This window comes from Mauremys mutica, chromosome 3 (genome assembly GCF_020497125.1).
Source record: "Mauremys mutica isolate MM-2020 ecotype Southern chromosome 3, ASM2049712v1, whole genome shotgun sequence".
Classification (NCBI taxonomy): Eukaryota; Metazoa; Chordata; order Testudines; family Geoemydidae; genus Mauremys; species Mauremys mutica.
The window spans coordinates 56,335,302-56,354,782 of NC_059074.1; the positions used below are offsets into that span (position 1 = coordinate 56,335,302).

A 19,481-nucleotide genomic window follows, 5' to 3' on the forward strand; every position below is an offset into this window, starting at 1 on the left:
TGGATTGGAGTGGAGTTCACTTGTCCGCAAAGTGGGTACAAGGCATGACTTTCCAATCTTGTAGCTCAAGATTTTCAAAAAATTCCCATGGATCGCAGACCATCTGTGGAAGACTGCCCTCTATTTCTCCTGCCACCATGACCTCACTTAGAGTACTGACACTTACATCTTCCCACACCTCATTGTCATCCCCAAGAAGATATGACAGTGCAGAACAGGACCACATGAGAATTAAGGTTGATACGTGACCTTAGTTCCTGTGGACATTGCTAAACATGTTTGCTAGGAAGTGGTGACATGGGTAAAACAGACCACCTCCTCCCAGACACAGTTTTTCCCATCACAAACTGACAGAGCTTATCAAGAGAGCATTTCATGAGGTGAGATGGAGGTGGATGCTCAACATCTCTCTCAAACAGCTGGGGAGTTCTTTTTCTGGATTTCCTCTATTGCATAGGTTCCCAAACTTGGTTCACGGCTTGTTCAGGGTAAGCCCCCAGCGAGACACTTTGTTTATCAGAGTGTCCTCAGGTATGGCCACTTGCAGCTCCCATTGGCTGCGATTCACCATTCCTGGCCATGGGAGCTGTGGGAAGCGATGTGGGCCAGGCCACTGCAGCTCCCATTGGCAGGGAACGGTGAACTGTGGCCACTGGGAGCTGGGAGCGGCCATACCTGCAGACACTGAGGCAAACAAAGTATCTCACGGCCCGCCAGGGGCTTACCCTGAACAAGCTGTGAAACAAGTTTGGGAACCCCTGCTCTACTGTTATGTCCTTTACTCCAAAATCTATCCCTTTTATTTCTGTATTAGAATCATAGATGTTAGAGATAGAAAAGACATAGAATCAAAGGACTGGAAGGGACATTGTACGGTCATCTTGTCCAGTCCCCTGCACTCATGGCAGCACCAAGCATTATCTAGACCATCCCTAACAGGTGTTTGTCTAACCTGCTCTTAAAAATCTCCAATGATGGAGATTCCACAACTTCCCTAGGTAATTTATTTCAGTGCTTAACCAGGAAGTTTTTACTAATGTCCAACCTAAGCTGCCCTTGCTGCAATTTAATCCTCAGAGGTTAAGGAGAACACTTGTTCTCCCTCTTCCTTGTAACAACCTTTTATGTACTTGAAGAATATTATCATGTCCCGCTCAGTCTTCTCTTCTCCAAACTAAATTAACTTTAATTTTTTCAATCTTCCCTCATAGGTCATGTTTTCTAGACCTTTAATCATTTTTGTTGCTCTTCTCTGGACTTTCTTCAGTTTGTCCACTTCTTTCCTGAAACGTGGCGTACAGAACTGGACACAATACTCCAATTGAGGCCTAATCAGTGCGGAGTAGAACGAAAGAATTACTTCTCATGTTTTATTTACAACACTCCTAATACATCCCAGAATGATGATTGCTTTTTTTTTTTTTTGCAACAGTGTTACACTGTTGACTCATATTTAGCTTGTGATCCACTGTAACCCCTAGGTCCCTTTCTGCAGTACTCCTTCCTAGTCAGTCATTTCCCATTTTGCATGTGTGCAACGGATTGTTGCTTCCAAAGTGCAGTACTTTGCATTTGTTCTTACTTAATTTCATCCTATTTACTTCAAACCATTTCTCCAGTTTGTCCTGATTGTTTTGAATTCTAATTCTATCCTCCAAAGCACTTGGAACCTCTCCCAGCTTGGCATCATCAGCAAACTTTATAAGTATACTCTCTATGCCATTGTCTAAATCATTGATGAAAATATTGACCAGAACTGTCCCTTCATACTTATGTTATTTGTTTATATTCATCCTTTGTAATTTGGCCTAGTTTCCACATTTTGTAGGACTCTCTTTTAAGTTTCAGATCATTGAAGAACTCCTGGCTAAGCCAGGGTGGTCTCTTGCCATATTTCCTATCTTTCATACGCAGTGGGATGCTTTGCTCTTGTGTCCTTATGTATAAGTTTACCGCATTAAAGAATTATCCACTATGGTAGATTCTTCAGTGTTTCCAGTCTTAAGCAATGGCTGCTTCTCTACTTCCTTTGTAGTGAAGAGGACTCTCTGTTGGACAATTGTCCTTTTCATTCATTTTGAAAGTTACTCTGGAAGGTGACTGAAGGTATATAGTTATTTTTATCTAGTACCTCATTGAGTAAAGAGCAGTAGCTGCTATTTTATTACATTTCTAAATCTAGGATGTTGGGTACTTTGGAACATATTGTGTTTTCATCTGTAAACCAGAAGGCCCTAATAAAACTAAATTTCAGTGCCAGGGAACAGCCGCTTTTACAGAGCAGTTCTTCCATTCCAGTTTCCGATTACACTGAGCACTCCTCCTTTTCCTTGAATATAAACCTCCTTAGCTGTTTCTTTGTCCGTAATTGTGGGGTTTGGAACAGGTCCCATATGAGGAGAGATTAAAGAAGCTAGGACTTTTCAGCTTGGAAAAGAGGAGACTAGGGGGGATATGATAGAGGTATATAAAATCATGAGTGATGTCGAGAAGTAGATAAGGAAAAGTTATTTACTTATTCCCATAATACAAGAACTAGGGGTCACCAAATGAAATGAATAGACAGCAGGTTTAAAACAAATAAAAGGAAGTTCTTCTTCACACAGTGCACAGTCAACTTGTGGAACTCCTTGCCAGAAGATGTTGTGAAGGCTAGGACTATAAAAGCATTTAAAAGAGAACTGGATAAATTCATGGAGGTTAATTAATGGCTATTAGCCAGGATGGGTAAGGACTGGTGTCCCTAGACTCTGTTTGTCAGAGGGTGGAGATGGATGGCAGGAGAGAGATCACTTGATCATTACCTGTTAGGTTCACTCCCTCTGGGGCACCTGGCATTGGCCACTGTTGGTAGACAGGATACTAGGCTAGATGGACCTTTGGTCAGATCCAGTACGGCCATTCTTATGTTCTTATGTGATATTTTAAAATTAGAAGAAAAAGAATGAGAATAGATTTAGAACAGAAAATGTTGGCTACAAAACTAGTTGTCACTGTGTTGTACAGTTAGGCTGTTATGACAGTTTTTTCCATTAAGACTTTGTTGTACAGGTACATAATGCTGAGTGCTTCCTTTTATGTAATACACAAGTTTCTGGGGTTCATACACTGTCATATTTGTTATGGCCGTTTCTTATTTTTAAAGAAACTTACCTTCTTATTAACCATGGTACAAAGGTCTTTTGGTTTGGGGATGCAGTGGAGAGTTAGCTGCACAGACAAAAAATGGCTAAGGTTTAGGAAGACCAAACACTGTACTTGTCTGTAAGGCTAACAACAGTCTTTGAAGGTAATGTCTTTCATAAAATTCTTCATAAAGTTAATTTTTTTTTACTTTATGAATAAATATTTGGTGTGTTCTCATTTTAACTAATTGCTTCTGCCAAAGGATAGACTATAGGTCATATTCTAAGCTGTCCTTTTATCTTGAGGGCATATAATAATGGCTGCTTTTTGAACCGCTCAGTTTCTGAAGTGATTAGAAAAGTCATTGCATACGGGACCTTAATTTTTAGTTTTAGGAATCTATTTTATATTTTGCAAGCAAACATAAAAAAATGCCTCTCCAAGGTTCCAAGTACCCTTGCCATCAATTTACAATACATTTCATAATCAAATAATTACAAAGCAAGGCAACATCTTGCTCCCTTGTGTGCAACCACTATTCAGGAGGGGGAGAAAATCACAAACTAAAATCTTTCCACCTCTTCAATTCCCAGCAACAGTATCATCAAAAAGATGAGCTATCTATGCATTGTTTTTGGGAAGTGACCAGTGCAGGGCAAATTTGTAGACCAACCTGGAGGAGTGAATTCTGAAGTAGAGGGGCATTCACAGAGAATGCATGTGTGTGTTTAAACTACATAGCTTCACTACAGTTAGTGCTGTATGATTTCTGGTTCACACAGGAAATGTTTTACTTTAACATACACAAATATTTTCTAGCAAGTTAACTGTTATGTTTGTGACTTTGTGAACAACTATGCATCATCAACCATTAATAATAGAAAATTTAGAAATCGTTTGAAGCATGAATGTAGTTTGCAGCAGTTTTGAAGTGTCTGAAACAATAACTTGTTAACATTTTAAATTAAAGCGACAGAATATCATGTAGTGAATTAATAAAGTCTGAGGAGTTCTCCCAGCTGTTGTGATTCAGAGTGGAGAAATTATATAAATGGGAAAGCTCTTGAACAGATTAATTTTGATTTAAAACTGAATTCATACAATTCATTTTAATAAAGTGATGCCACCTTTTTAAGGTTTGGGAGGTAGCAATTTAAACCTCATTATTTTTTTCAATGTTATCACCAGAATTGCAGATCATAATGTTTTAATTCATTTTCTGGAAATATACACAGTTTTCTAAAAACATGACATGATTCCACACTTACGTCTTAACTAGTCAAAAAGGGAGTTTATCTTGAATAAATAAAAAACCTAAGGCTCCAATCTTGTGACTTGTTATGCACAGCCAGAACCCTGCACCTTGATCTCAACAGTGAGGCTGGATGTGGGCTCCAGGGTCGACCAGGGCACAGTCAGTTATAAGATCAGGGCAAAGTGCCTAAACTTGATTTCAGAGATATGGTGTGTATTGCTATTTATTGGGTGAGCTTGCAAGACCCTATACTCAAAGGTGTTGGTCTGTATGTAATGTGATGTGATAACTTTTGAACACTGCATGAAATCAATTCCAATATTTCAGGGAATGTTATAGGCATCACTGGCCAGAATCTTACTGATTTGGGGAGCAACTGGAAAATGGAAAGAGAAGGTTGGGAGAGGGTAGAATGTGGGACACATGGAGTCTCTGCCATTAGTTTAGCACAGCCACAGCTTCAGGCACCTCCACCTTCATCTGTTGGTCAAACTGGTGGATGGTGCCCATTAACACCTTACAGAATAACAATCTCTGCCCATGCTCCTGGTAGAGTTTAACATACTGATACACTGAATGATTTATCACCCAGACAAATAAGGTTGCAATGACAGTGTGTTCATAGTCCCTCGCTTTGGAGGAGAATAGGGACACTGGTATGGGGGAATGGGCAGGCAACATAGTTCCTGGTGGCTCTGATATGGAGGAATAGGGCACACAAAACCCTAGCCTGGGGTAGAAAGAGGAATAGGAAAAGCTGACGCATGCACAGACAGTAACATGGGAGATAGTGGGAACTCATGTGTGACACAGAGGTCCATTGGTGCCAGCTGGCAAAAGGTTCACTACTCTGTGTCAGCAACTCCTAATAAGCCTTACAAACTCTTCACCTAAAACACTGCTTTTATGGTACTTATCCATAAATAGGTCTTGTAAGGTATCGGATAAAAACTGGTGTCACACTGGTCATTATGTACTAATGATGAAAAGTATGTACTAATGATATTTGAAAAGTTTGTGTATATATTGACAATATATCCTGAGCTTCTGTATCAAGTATGAGTCACCTGCAGAGAGAGGTTTTTTTCCTCAGATCAGGAATGTTTGTCCATCTAGCTAACTGGCGCATAAATTAAGCATTTAATGTTTCACAATGAGCCTCTGAGTTTGAACTGAATGCTGATAAAGAACAAAGATGTGAAGTCAACATGAAGTCAGCCAGCACCAGAGAATAAACATTGAGGGTTTACTGACTGCGGGAGAAAACAAGGACTTTGGGGGAATGCAAAAGAATACATACTTATTCGCTACTGGGGGAGCAAAAAGGACAGTGCTTTTTGCATCCATGAATGGTGGATCCCAGCCTGGTGGGTACTTGGAGGTTGCTTTAGGTGAAAAACTACTTCAGACAAGGATTTTAGCCTCTTAAAGTTAAGTTTGGGCTCTAAGAAGCATGTAATGCTTTTGTTTTATATGTAATCATTTCTGTTTCCACTTGTTCACTATCTCATAAACGTAACCTTTGATAATAAACTTATGATTGTTTCACTATAAATATATTTCGGTGCTGTAATGTTATAAAGGACCTGATCCTGGGTTGTGCCTGTCAAACTTTGTGTACACTGTCTCTCTGGGGACAACTGACCTGGAAATTCTGTGATTGCCTAGAGAGGGGAGCCAGACATTACAGGGGGATGCTTTAGAGGAGCTTGGAGACCAAGTGTCATTCTGCAAGGCAAAGTAAAGGCTGGCAGAGCCCTGAGGAGATTGTTTGAATGGCTAACAGACTGAGGGTATCAGGGAGCTGACACCCAGTTTAGCACTCGCAAGTCTTTCTCTACTTGAGGGAGTAGGTTACTACCGTGACTCAGAGTCCTAGGCACTCTGAGAAAATGTCACACCATGGTGGAGAGGAGATTGGGGAACCCTGGTATGGAGGGCAAAGGGGCAAATGAAGGGCATGAGGGAAGTGGGAATGGGGATACAATCAGAGCTGTTGGTGTGTGGGGAAAGATTGGGGGATCCTAGTGTGGGAGAAGGGGGGAATGGGAGGCACACTGAACTCTTGGCAGAGAGATGATGCAGGTTGTCCCTGAAGTAGAGTGGGATGGGAAAGTGGCACCCAGGTAATTCATGGGGGAGGGGAATGGAGGAATGCAAGGAGCCCCTGCTGTGCAGTAAGCTCAGCCTACACAAGCTACAGAGTGTGCGACCCCCTAGTTTAATGAAGCCAGCTAATTTGTATGTGGCATGCTGACTTTACAAGATATATGGTAGTACAGATACAAATCATAGTTAAACCCTTTATAATTATATTTAAAACAATACTGCGTCAAAACCCAATAATTATTCGGATCCATTGGCTTTTATATGGCACAATATGGTTATGCTGGTATTACGATCATCAATAAAAAGTATTACTTTTTTTTTACATGTGAACATAATGTAGTCCTGGACATAAGGTGATCTCTATCAGTAATGAACATTTTAAGTTTCCTTTGGTTACAAGTATGGTTTGTTACAGGCTGAGTCAAATTAAGCCAAGATCATCTTGAAATGTTACATTCTTGAATGTTTGTATTTCCAGGGTTTGCCAGGGGTAGAAGGTCCTCCAGGTCCACCAGGGAAAGAAGGTCAGAGGGTGAGTAAACTTTGTGAACAACTGGCAAGTGTGTGAACTGATGTTAATGTGTTCTTGCTGAGCACCAATAAAAATAAGTCTTAAAGATAGCAGCTGAGTATGAAGCAGTCTCCTCAAACTGAGCTTTGAAATTTGAGTTTTGTCTTTGTTTGTTTAACTGTTAAATCTCATTCAATCTTAAATGTTTTAATGACTGGCAGCACAGATGCAGAATTGTAGTTTGTGTAAAGTGCATCTGGTGTAATTTAAACTGGAAAAATAATAAAAATTGATCTCAACTTTCAGTTCTGTTGTGGGAATGGAAGGTATCCTAGTGCACATATCATACATCAGCATGTGATTTTTATGCTAAGTATTATACTGCTCAGAGCTAGGGCCAATGGTCAGGTTTTATTATAGTTTTGATATGTGCATGTCATAGTTGATGATATCTATACAAGGAATGGATAACGGTTAGGAAGAAATAAGAAGCAACCAAGACATGCTCAAAACTTGAAATGAATCTAGACCCATTTGCGAAATTAAAAAATGTTGGGTTAACTGGGTTTTTTTACTCATTTTCTTGTGCCTCTGCATTTCTTGGCTTCCTCTGCTACCAGCAGAAGTAGTAAAATACAAAGACGGATGCTGATGTCATAGTATTTATGAGCCATCCTGAACTGGAAAGTATTGGAAAACTCAAAAGAGAGTTTGTTCTCATGAGATTGTCAGACCAATTTTAGACCAAAGTTTGGATAAACATCTGAACTTTAAAGATATTTATCTCAAAGTCAGATTTCTTAGCAAACAAAACTAGTGTGCCCTTCTGAAGTTTGTTCATTCACAATTAATTTTGGCCCAGTCCTACAGGGCATTGAGACACTCATTTTTCAGAGAAGTTAATGGGAATCAAGGTGTTGAGTACCTTACATATTGGGTCCTTTGTGTACAATCTTTCATGAATGGCATAATGCTGATTGCTAAAGATGTGATGCTGCAGCCTTGACACACAAAGGAGTATTTCTTTTCAGGAAAGCAGTCCCACTTACTTTGGTGGAACTATCCACAGGCCTGATCCTGGTACACAGTGATGAGTGTGGGAATGTTCTAACTCTTACTGTTATGTAGTTAAATATGTGAGATATGGAAAAGGCCTTGCTTGTCCTTTTTTTTTTTTTTTTTTACATGCTCTAAATAGGAAGTTTTTCTGTGGAGTCTCAGGTCTGCAAAACAGCCAGAATACTAACACTTATTTGTCCCTTATATCCAATAATCTGAAAGGCAGACAATGGTAGTTATCTGAAATTTTAAAATGTAGTTATTTTGTGGTGCTGCTTTTAGGCTAGGACTGTAACATTATGTCCACTGCTAGAAAAATGAATTGTAGCTGTATTCTTTTTGTTAAGCAGGGAAGTTTAGTGAGAAGCTAGATTTCCCTTAGCCAATTGTATTTCATACATAACATCAAGCTGATGTCTTTTCCAGTTAGTAGTATACAGACAATACAGTATAAACAGAAGTGCTTCTTCCCCTACTATCACAGCCATGCAGACAACTGTCTCCAGCCAAACAGCAGCAGCAACAGAGGTTTGGACTACGCCCTCTCTCATACGCTTCATATTATTGTAGAGTGAATGACAATTCTTTCGTGCCCTGCACCACCCATTATAATATTAATTAATTAATTATCATGCATCATCATGGTAGCTTAATTTAAATACATTAAAAATCTGGAAATGAAGATGTTAAGGTTTTAACAACCACAATAACTCAGGCCTTATCAACACTGAGATTTTTAGCCACTGTTATAGTTACACTAATGTAGGTGCATCATTGTGGGTGCATGTAGTAATAGATATGGTGTACTGGTGTAAATCAGCAGTTGCAAATCTGGGGTCTGCACCAATGCAGCTACACCAGCATAGCTACCTGAATGCTAAAAAAACCAGTGCATGGAAGGCCTCAGTCAGGTTGCGCATCTTCTATATATGGTATTACATAGTGACAAACAAATAAAAACTATGTTAAAAGGATGTTAAGATTGAAAAATCAAATGCGCAAGAGTTACAAAATGACAGAATTAAGATTGTGCACGCAACCTTACTCCATCCTCTTCCTGCATATGGATTTTTGATGCACTTTTTAATTATTGTGTCACATACTATTTTTAATGAGACGTCTGCCTCTTTCAGTGCACAGGAAGGACAAAGCAGTGGTTATTCGATATTTCTTTTTATTTCATCACTCATTATGTGACCCTATGCTTCATTTATTACACACCATCGAAACCTTACACTTAATACAGAATTATTTATTTCCTCATGAGTTTTCCTCTGGAGCTCAGAACCATACTATAAGGTCTTGTCTACACTACAGAGTTTTGTTGACAAAAATCAGCTGTTGTATACAAAACAGTGGAGGTGTACACACTACAATGCTCCTGCTGTCAACAAAACTCTCCTGCTTTTCCAACAAAATAAAACCACCTAGACAAGATGCGTTGAGCTTTTTGCAGCAAAGTTATATCGACAGAGTGTCAGTGTAGACACTGCACTTGGTTATGTGACTGTAAAATGGCCTCCAGGAGATGTCCCACAATGCCCATTCTGACTGCTGTGGTCAGCAGTTTGAACTTCACTGCCCTCAACCCAGGTACACAGGCATTGACCCCTCCCCCTTTAAAGGCAATTTCCTGATTGCTCCGCATGGAGACCTCACATCACATTTTCCCAGCTGACCATGGTGGCTCCATGCAGCAAACGCTCCCCTGCTTGGAGTACACGTGAGTTGTTGGATCTGAGGGGAGAAGTGGCTGAGCAGTCCCAGCTCTGCTCCTGCCGTAGAAACTTTGATATCTATGGACAGATTTCTTGTGGCATCTTGGATAAGGGCTACAAACGGGATATACATCAGTGTCGTGCGAATCTAAAGGAGCTGAGGCTGGTATACCAGAAAGCAAGCGAGCAAACCATGGCTTTGGTGCTGCACCAAAGTCCTGCTGCTTCTAAAAGGAGCTGGACACCGTCCTTGGTGGTGACCCCACCTCCGCTTCCAAGAGCCCTGCTGATGCTTCAGTGGGACTGGAGATAGCAGACTCAACCTCAAGGACAAAGTGGTGAATGAGGAAGTCAAGCTGGAGGATGAGATGGGACAGGCAACACTCTTCTTGTTCAAGCCAGTCCCAGAAATCACGATGCAGGAGAGGGAAGCTCTGGTAAGTGATCTTTTTGAGTTGATGCTGCTCGGTTACATGAGGTAGAGCTGTCCTTTGCTTTGTTATACGCTAGAAGTGGGCTAAGGAATAGAAATGTACACGACTAGCTGTGTTTTCATCTGCTTCACATTCCCCTATGCAGCTACGCAGTAGGGGCACTGTGGAAAAGTTGTTAACGGACACCGAGATTTCACAGAAATCCTCCAGAGATATCTCTAGGAAGCATTCCTGGAGATACTTGCCAATTCTCTGCCAAAGGTTCCTTGGTAGAGCTGCTTTGTTCCTTCCCCCATTGTAGGAAACTTTTCCACGGCAATAGGCAATCACTTGTGCAGGGACCAAAGCGGCGCATAGACATGCAGCATAGGGACCTGGTCTGATGCCACACATATGCAGGAGTCCACCCTTACATCCTTGCTTACCCTCAGGAGTGAGATATGAGCTTCAGTGACCCCATGGAAAATGACAGCAGAATTTACAATTTTGTCCCCAGTTGCTTGCAGTGATCCCCTTAGAAAGCCACCTAGACCTTTTGACCCATCTTGAGTGACACTCCGGCCCTGTCCTGAACTCACCATGTTTGGGTTGTTCGTTGAGCTGTGTGCTTGCCAAAAGGCAATGAGAAACCAGCTCCTATTTTAAAAGAGGTGTATTTTACTATAATGATTCAATGCTTTGAGTGCACTCAAAATTATGCTTCTATTTATTGTTTCCTGTGCTTCTGCAGATGTGGCCTTCAGGGGAACCTCCTACAAACCGGTGGAGCACCTCCACCAGATAAGGAAGCGATGAGGAGGAGCAAGAAGGACATGTTTCGAGAAGTGCTCCAGTCCTCAAATGTCGAAAAGCAAGAATAACGGACGTGAAGACAGACTGTTACTGAAAATTATAAAATAGACAGGACAAGAAGGAGACCTAGGAGCAAATTGTAATGGGCCAGGAACGGATGATAAAAGTGATGCAGGAACAAACATAGATGTTGAAGTCCCTAATTGACTTCAAGCAGAACACATGCATGCTCCTCCCCCGCCCCCAACCCCTGCAGCTGATACAGAACTGCTTATCATGCCCTCTCCAAACTCCTTCCACAAATTCCTTGCATCTTCCCGGGCCGTCTCAGTACCTCATTCACTCCACCCCTTTGGACAGCTTCCAAAATGATAGCTGGAGTTGCACACAGCTATGAGAGCCTACATCAGGACGCTGCCCTTCACTGTTATCTCCCTTTACACCAAGCGTGTTCTGTGTTGTTAATTAGTATTTAATAAAAACATACTCTCTGAAAGATAATAAATCTTTATTTGTCTCCTACACGCAGTGGTTGCTGATGAAATTAATACATAGTGGAAATTGGAAGATTTGCAGACTACAGGAAGCAATCATCAAAATTTTAATGCAAGGCGTCAAGAAAACAAAGCATGACAGAATGCTTTACAGAAAGACATATTACTGGTGTTCATTATCAAAATGCTTCCTCAAAACCTGATTCAAATTGCCCCCAGTTTTGCCCTTCTAGTAGCCCTGGTGTCTGCTCGGAATTAGCAGCCAGGTGATTTGCCTCCATGCTCCACCTCAAGGGAAACTTTTCACCCTTAACCTCACAAACATTATGCAGCACACAGCAGGCTGCTATGACCATGGGAATAATATCCTTAGTTAGGTCTAACCTGCCATAAAGGCAGCGCCAGTGAGCTTTTAATCTGGCAAATGCACATTATATGTTCATTCTGCACCTCCTGAGTCTATTGTTGAAACACTCCTTGCTGCTGTCCAGGTTTCCAGTGTAAGGCTTCATGAGCCCTGGGAGTAAGGGGTACATTGGGTCTCCCAGGATCACTATGGGCCTTTCAACACCCCGCATTGGAATTTTCTGGTCTGGAAAGTAAGTTATCTACTGTGACGGACTCAGACCAGAAGGATATAAGAGGGTGGTGGAAGGCAGGTATATCAGCCTCAGAATGAGCACGTCCCTGTTCCCTGCATAGCCAAACAAGGGCTACTCCAGGCCAATCAAGACACCTGAGGCCAATTTAGTCAGTTAAGGCTGTTAGGCTAATGGAGACAGCTGGAACCAATTAAGGTCCCACTGATACTGCTTTAAAAGCTCTCCTTTCCAGTTCTCTTGAGAGGAGCCCAGGTGAAAGGAGCTGGAGGAGAGGAAGCTTTACTGAACCCTGAGGTAAGGGTGAAGCTTGGAAAAGGGGAGCTCGAGGAAGTAGCACAGGGAATCAAAGCAGCGTCAGTGGAGGAGGGAAGCTGCTAACAGCTGCTATCATTAGGGTCCCTGGGCTGGAACCCGGAGTAGAGGGTGGGCCCGGGTTCCCCTCTTTCCCCCCCGCATGATCTACAGAGATCCCTTTGAAAGGGGAAACAAACTTTGGTCCAGGCAGGAGACCAAACTGCCTAAGGAGCTCTAAGGAGCAACAGAGACTGTGGGTATTCCACCTTCCCACCTCCCATACCAGCCTGTGATTAAAATAGCTGAATAAGCTGTAACCTTTGCCACCATACTGGGAAAGGGAGGTCATATTGAGGGCCTTAATGAACTTCTGAGGCCACTGTATCCTCCAGAAGCGCGGGATCCACCAATACAGGCATGGTGCTTTGTCACACTACACATTTGTAAATCCAGAGTAACTCCATTTAAATTAATACAGTTACTCCAAATTTACACCTGTGTAACAGAGAACATAATTTGACCTGTACATGTGTGTGTGTGTGTGAGTGTGTAGGAGAAACTGAGAGACCTATTAAATATAAGTATCAAAGCAGTACCGTTATACAGACAGGCTATAAAAAAAGTTTACTAAGAAAAAAATCCACAGAGAGAAGTGAAGGCACCAGGATTCTACTCAGAACAGACCTACAGATATGAGAAAAGTGTTGCCTACAACGTAGAGCAAAGAGGAATAACTTCAAAGGAAAATTATTTTTATCTTTCCAGAAGATCTGAGCTCCTAACTGAAGCATGGAGAAAGGAGCCAACACCAATCAAGAAAGAGTTTATTAATTCAAGTGTACAGAACTCAATTTTTGTTTCTCACCCCACTGTAAGTAATTTACAAGAACTGTCTCATACATTTTCTGGGACATTGCCTCAGTGCCTTCTTGCTAAATAATATTCAGCACAGAGTGGCAGAGTCAGCTATAGAAGAATTCAGCACATAAATAAATTATATGCATACTCAGAGAATCAGTATTTTTTGATAGTTCAGGTAAATTGAGCTTTGCAATCTCAGATGATATCAAAATTTTCAGCATGAAAGCAATATCAAATACATGATTCAGTTTATATGCAAAATAAATAGATAACAGCAGAATTTAGCTCATTGAGTTTCAGTCAGTACAATAGTAATGCTCAAGCATTTGGAGCAAAACTGATTTTCTAAAGCCTCCATTTTTAGTTCATAAAACAAATATTACTTTTTCGACTGAATTCTTTATGTGCACATCTACTGTATTGAATAACCACGCTTTTTTATTATTCTATATGGTAGAAGAACAAGTGACTTTTTCTTTCCACTGAAGTGAGGATACATTATTGTTAAAATTGAAATATGATTAGTAGACATCTTTACACACATGTAAAATGTCCGCATTAAAAATTATACGTGCATGTACAGTAAGAATGATACACAAGTAAAAATAAATGCCTTAGACTTTACCAGCGATGTTCAATTTTAATTTTATCCCACTTATGTGAGTCTTAAAATACTTTTTGACACATCTGTGATCATTGCTTACTAACACAAGATACTAATAGCACTGAAACAAATTATGACTACAAGTTATTTATGTGAAGAGCAAGGGGAAATCAATAAATTATTTAAAATAATTTAACTGCCATGTCAAAAAGATAAATTAGAGATACAGTTTTGTAGTATCACTTGAGCCCAAACACATGAATATACAAGTTATAAATATGGATCCTGCACTGGCTTGGTGGCTTGACAGTACTGTATTACTTTGCTGTATGATCAAATTCAGACTGGAAGTATCTCTCAACTCTTGCTCCTGAAGTCACTGAGCAATTTCAGGTCTCTTGTTTCCTAAATATCTGGAGAATAAGCAGTAGAGATGCTTGTTGAGGAATGTATGAAATGCCTTGAGTTCTAGGGCCCATTTCTGGATACTTCCTAAAATACCATTGGCCATAATGTTAGCAGGAGCTGTATTTCCAGATCTTCCAAAGAGTGAAAAAATTCTTCAGAAACCAAGAAGAAAAGTGGGATATATTTAGGGAACTACAAGGTAATGAGATTGTACAGAATGAGGGAGACGAAACCCTGAAATTCCTTGACTAGATCTTTGAATCATTAGAGAATCCCATCTGACCAGCATGCTGTGTCATCTTTTCTAAAACAAAAAAACCTCTCCTTATTTAAACCCTCCCTAAGCCTGTAACAACTCCCAGAGGAAGAGAAAATCAGGAACCAAACTATGATTTGGAGGGTAGCAATTTTGTACTTGGTCTGCTTCTGGGTCCTCAAACTACATTCAAGTGCTTATTCTGGGCTCATGGTGATTCCATAATTTAGCCCAAAGAAAAAGTGACACAACCAGTGTGCACTCTGCTCTTAATGATCATGGATTGTATCCACATTAGAATCTTATTCAGTAATCATTGTGGCAGAGGAGACAGTACCTACATAGGGCACATTTTCAGAATTTAGCAGACAGATGAGATGCCACTTGTAGATTAACATTAATTCTATTTCTGAACTTTGATCAAATGGAGCAATTTTCTTGTTCTTTTTGCTGTTGAATTAGAGGGGTCATGTTTCTAGTAATGCTGAATGCTGGCAGTTAATGTGAATGTACTGTAGGATTAATAAATTATACTTTTCAAATGGGCAGCAAGGTTTTTTCCCTGGCTGTAAAGTAGATTACCAACAACATTCATTCATTATTAGCTCCATAGTCATGATTTCAATAATTACATCATCAAAGTCTAACCTTTGAAATAAGTGTTTCTTTGAAGTCAGTGGGAGGTGAATGTTCATATAGTAAATCGTACTACAATTTTGTCCTTTATTTGTGCCCCAAGCATATTTTGACCCTTATATATGTTCTTAAAATATGCAAACTGCATGTGTTTTGTGAAGAAAAGGATAGCTGAATTCTCTATAGTAACTCAGTACAGCAAAACTAGAATTAATAGTGGTTATTATTGTCATATATATCATATATAATATTGTGTTATCAAAGTATGCTAGGCATTGCACAGAAATACAATAGAGAGAGTCTCTTCAAATGATGTCATAAACACACAAAAAAGGGGTGGGAGAGGAAGGATGAGAGTGACAGTATCATAGAATCATAGACTTTAAGGTCAGAAGGGACTATTATGATAATCTAGTCTGACCTGCAGAATGCAGGCCACAGAATCGCACCCACTCACTCCTGTAACAAACCCCTAACCCATATCTGAGCCACTGAAGTCCTCAAATCATGGTTTAAAGACTTCAAGGTGCAGCGAATCTTCCAGCAAGTGACCTATGCCCCAAGCTACAGAGGAAGGCAAAAAAACCCCAGAGCCTCTGCCAATCTGTCCTGGGGAAAAATTCCTTCCCGACCCCAAATATGGCAAAATAAGGGAACTGGATAAATTCATGGTGGCTAAGTCCATAAATGGCTATTAGCCAGGATGGGTAAGAATGGTGTCCCTAGCCTCTGTTTGTCAGAGGATGGAGATGGATGGCAGGAGAGAGATCACTTGATCATTGCCTGTTAGGTTCACTCCCTCTGGGGCACCTGGCATTGGCCACTGTCGGTAGACAGATACTGGGCTAGATGGACCTTTGGTCTGACCCAGTACGGCTGTTCTTATGTTCTTATGATCAGCTAAACCCTGAGCATGTGGGCAAGAGTCACCAGCCAGAACCCAGGAAAGAATTCTCTGTAGTAATTCAGCTCCCACCCCATCTAACATACCATCACAAGCCATCAGGCATATTTACCTCTAATAGTCAAAGATCAATTAATTGCCAAAATTAGGCTATCCCATCATACCATCCTCTCCATAAACTTATCAAGGTTAGTATTGAAGCCAGATATGTCTTTTGCCTCCACTACTCCCCTTGGCAGACTGTTCTAAAACTTCACTCCTCTGATGGTTAGAAACCTTCATCTAATTTCAAATCTAAGCTTCCTGATGGCCAGTTTATATCCATTTTTTCTTGTGTCCATATTGGTACTGAGCTTAAATAATTTCTCTCCCTCCCTGGTATTTATCCCTCTGATGTATTTATAGAGGGCAATCATATCTCTCCTCAGCCTTCTTTTGGTTAGGCTAAACAAGCTGAGCTCTTTGAGTCTCCTTTCATAAGACAGGTTTTCCATTCCTTGGATCATCCTAGTAGCCCTTCTTTGTACCTATTCCAGTTTGAATTCATCCTTCTTAAACATGATAGACCAGAACTGCACACAGTAGTCCAGATGAGGTCTCACCAGTGCCTTGTATAATGGTACTAACACCTCCTTATCTCTACTGGAAATACCTCGCCTGATGCATCCCAAGACTGCATTAGCTTTTTTCATGGCCATATCACATTGATGACTCATAGTCATCCGGTGTGTCATGGTCTACACCCTCACTTGAAACTGGGGGGTTTCAAAGTGAGGACCAGCATGTATTCCCCCACCCTAAAATCCTAGTGTAGGTCTCCTTGTCGCTGCCACCAGTCAGGTTAAAGTGTCTGACAAACTGCCTGTCCCCCAAGCTTCCCCTGGGGAACCCAGATTCAAACCCCTTGAATCTCACCAGAGAGAGAGAGAAACAGCCTGTTCCCCTCCTCCCCCTCTTCCTTCTCTCCAGCCTGCTCTGGAGAGATATACACCGAGTCAAATCCTTGACTCAACACAAAGAGGGACTCACTTCCCCCCTCCCCTTCCCAGTCCTGGAAAGAGATACCTGATTCAAACTGCTTGAATCAAACCCAGGAGGAACTGTCTCTTCCCCCCTCCCCTTCCCCTGAATTTCCACAAGAGAAGGAATTAACCAAGTCCAAAGAAAAGAGAATTTATTAAAGAATAAAAAGAAAATACAGAATCTCTATGAGCCCAAGCTGGACATTCATAGGGTATAACCTTATCAATCTCTGGAGAGAATTCCCCCTCCCCCTTTCTCAGTAAAAGCATTATCAGCAAACAGGAATAAAGCATTTCCTTTAGCAAACACACAATTGCAAATATAGAAATCAAATCATAAGACTAATTCACCTTTCTAATTAATACTCACTATTAATTAGTAGAAACTACTCCAGGAGAACTTGGAGACATGACTGTCCTCTCTTAGAGCCAAAAAGAGTTCTCTGAGCAAAACAGGGAACACAGACAAAGGCTTCCCTGCACAGAGATTTGAAAAAATCTTGTCTCTGATTGGTCCTCTGGTCAGGTGGTCACCAGGTACTGCATGTTAACCCTTTACAGGTAAAAGAGACCTTAACCCTGATCTGTTTATTTATGACACGCCCCCCAAATCGCAGACAGTGGGGGAACCACACTGGCGGTGATTTCCTTCTAGAACTTTAAAATAAACAGATTAACAAAACACATGCACTATTACATATACTACTAAGTATGTAAACAACAAGATATTTGACATTGAACAACACTTTTTATGCATTTGCCCGGACATACTTGGCGACGTCCTTGCCCATCCTCCCAGTGGAAGGACTTCCCCAACCTGTCTTTGGTTGTGTTCACCCCAGAATGACCACTGGGATGTTATGGCCCAAGCTTAAGAGCTTGTACCGGTACTTAGTTGGAACTACCAACTGTTTTTGAGGATTGTGGCCTTTCTGGTGTCCACCAGAAAAAATGTCCTTATATAAAAGTCCTTGTTTTACAACAAACTGGAATTGGGTAGAAGAGCTGAGAGGCGGTGGGTTGCTCCGTGCCGCCCAAGCTTTCTTAAGGCTGTCATTGGCTTCCTGCTCAGTCTGGAACTGTTTCCTTGAAGCTGGAGACACTAGTTCCTCCTTAGACTGTGGACTTGGACTTGGTCCCTCTGGAAGCGATGTAGGTGATGAGGTTGTTTCCGTTGACTGTGAACCGCTCTCCGCTGGTGCACAAGGTGATATTTCAGGCTCTGGCTGAGCCTGTTGGGTAGAGTTGTTTGCTGCTTCTGCCAGTTTAGGCCCGTTGGCGGCCCCTGGCGGTGGAGTTGCAAGCGCTGGCGTCAGTGCTGGCGCTGGTTTTGCCGCTGGTTGCTCTTCCAGTTCCGGTTCTGGGACTGGATGTACTATGGCTGCTGTAGTTGCTGGCATGGGATCCGGTTCCACCACCTCTGTCTGGGTGTCTGGTAACACAGACCGGGTCTTGGTGGATGGCTCAGGAACAGGGATGGGAGTGCCTGCTTGTTCGGCCTGGCTGCGGGTGACCACTCCCCCCCTCTTGGCCAGCTGCACATGGTTGGCCAAGTCTTCCCCCAGTAGCATGGGGATGGAATAATTGTCATAGACAGCAAAAGTCCACTTTCCTGACCAGTCCTTGTACTGGTCTTCAGGGATGCTGTACCCATGGCAGGTCCTTTTAAAATTTTTTCAAGAAGGCCTCAGTGTTCTCACCTGCCATGTAGGTGGGAAATTTCTTGGGATGGAGAACAGTGCCTTCTGGTGCTGGCCACACCCCTCTGCAGTCAGGGAATTGGGTTGCTTGCTTCCCAATTCCTACCCTGTCTACTCGCGATTGAATAGAAAGAAACAAAAGCTTTTGATTTGCAAATGGTGTTTGCTTGTTTGCTGGCTTACAAGAAACTAGAAAATCTGGTTTGGTAACTTGTATTTAGCAATTTTAAGTACCTCACAGTAGGGGTCCTTATAACAAAGCCTGTTAGAAAAACTTACACCTTTTGCCTAGCTGTTTTTAAGCGGACAGAAAGAAAAAAGAAAAGAAGAAGAAAAAAAATCCTTTTCTAACACAGCCTGTTTGAAAACCTTATTTCCCTCAGCTAAACCCAGCTGAAAATCTGTTTAAAAAAAAAAACAAAAAATAATCTCCCTCTCCTTCTGAGCTGTGGTACTAATAAGCCCAGCTGACCGGCTGGTGCTACTTAGTACCTGCGAGAAAAGTATAGTGAATTCTCTCAGGGATTTGTATTCCCTGGCTCCAGAGGATTTCAAAAGACACAGGGGAAAAAAAATCTGGCTGGAGGGTTTCTGTCTCCCCCCCCCCCCCAAACCTGTTTTTCCCGCTGGATGGGAATGTACTTTGACGAGCACTTCCCCCCACCTTAGGAATCCTGAGTGATACCTGATATCACA

The 19,481-nt window shown here is 41.5% G+C and overlaps 1 protein-coding gene across 1 annotated transcript in view; it reads left to right on the forward strand.

Moving 5' to 3' along the window:
• The window catches only part of COL19A1 (collagen type XIX alpha 1 chain), a 332,926-nt gene that overhangs the window by 180,679 nt on the left and 132,766 nt on the right, over positions 1-19,481 (forward strand). Inside the window, 1 exon segment of the mRNA XM_045008597.1 lies at positions 6,969-7,022. Coding sequence (XP_044864532.1) covers positions 6,969-7,022 — 54 coding nt within the window.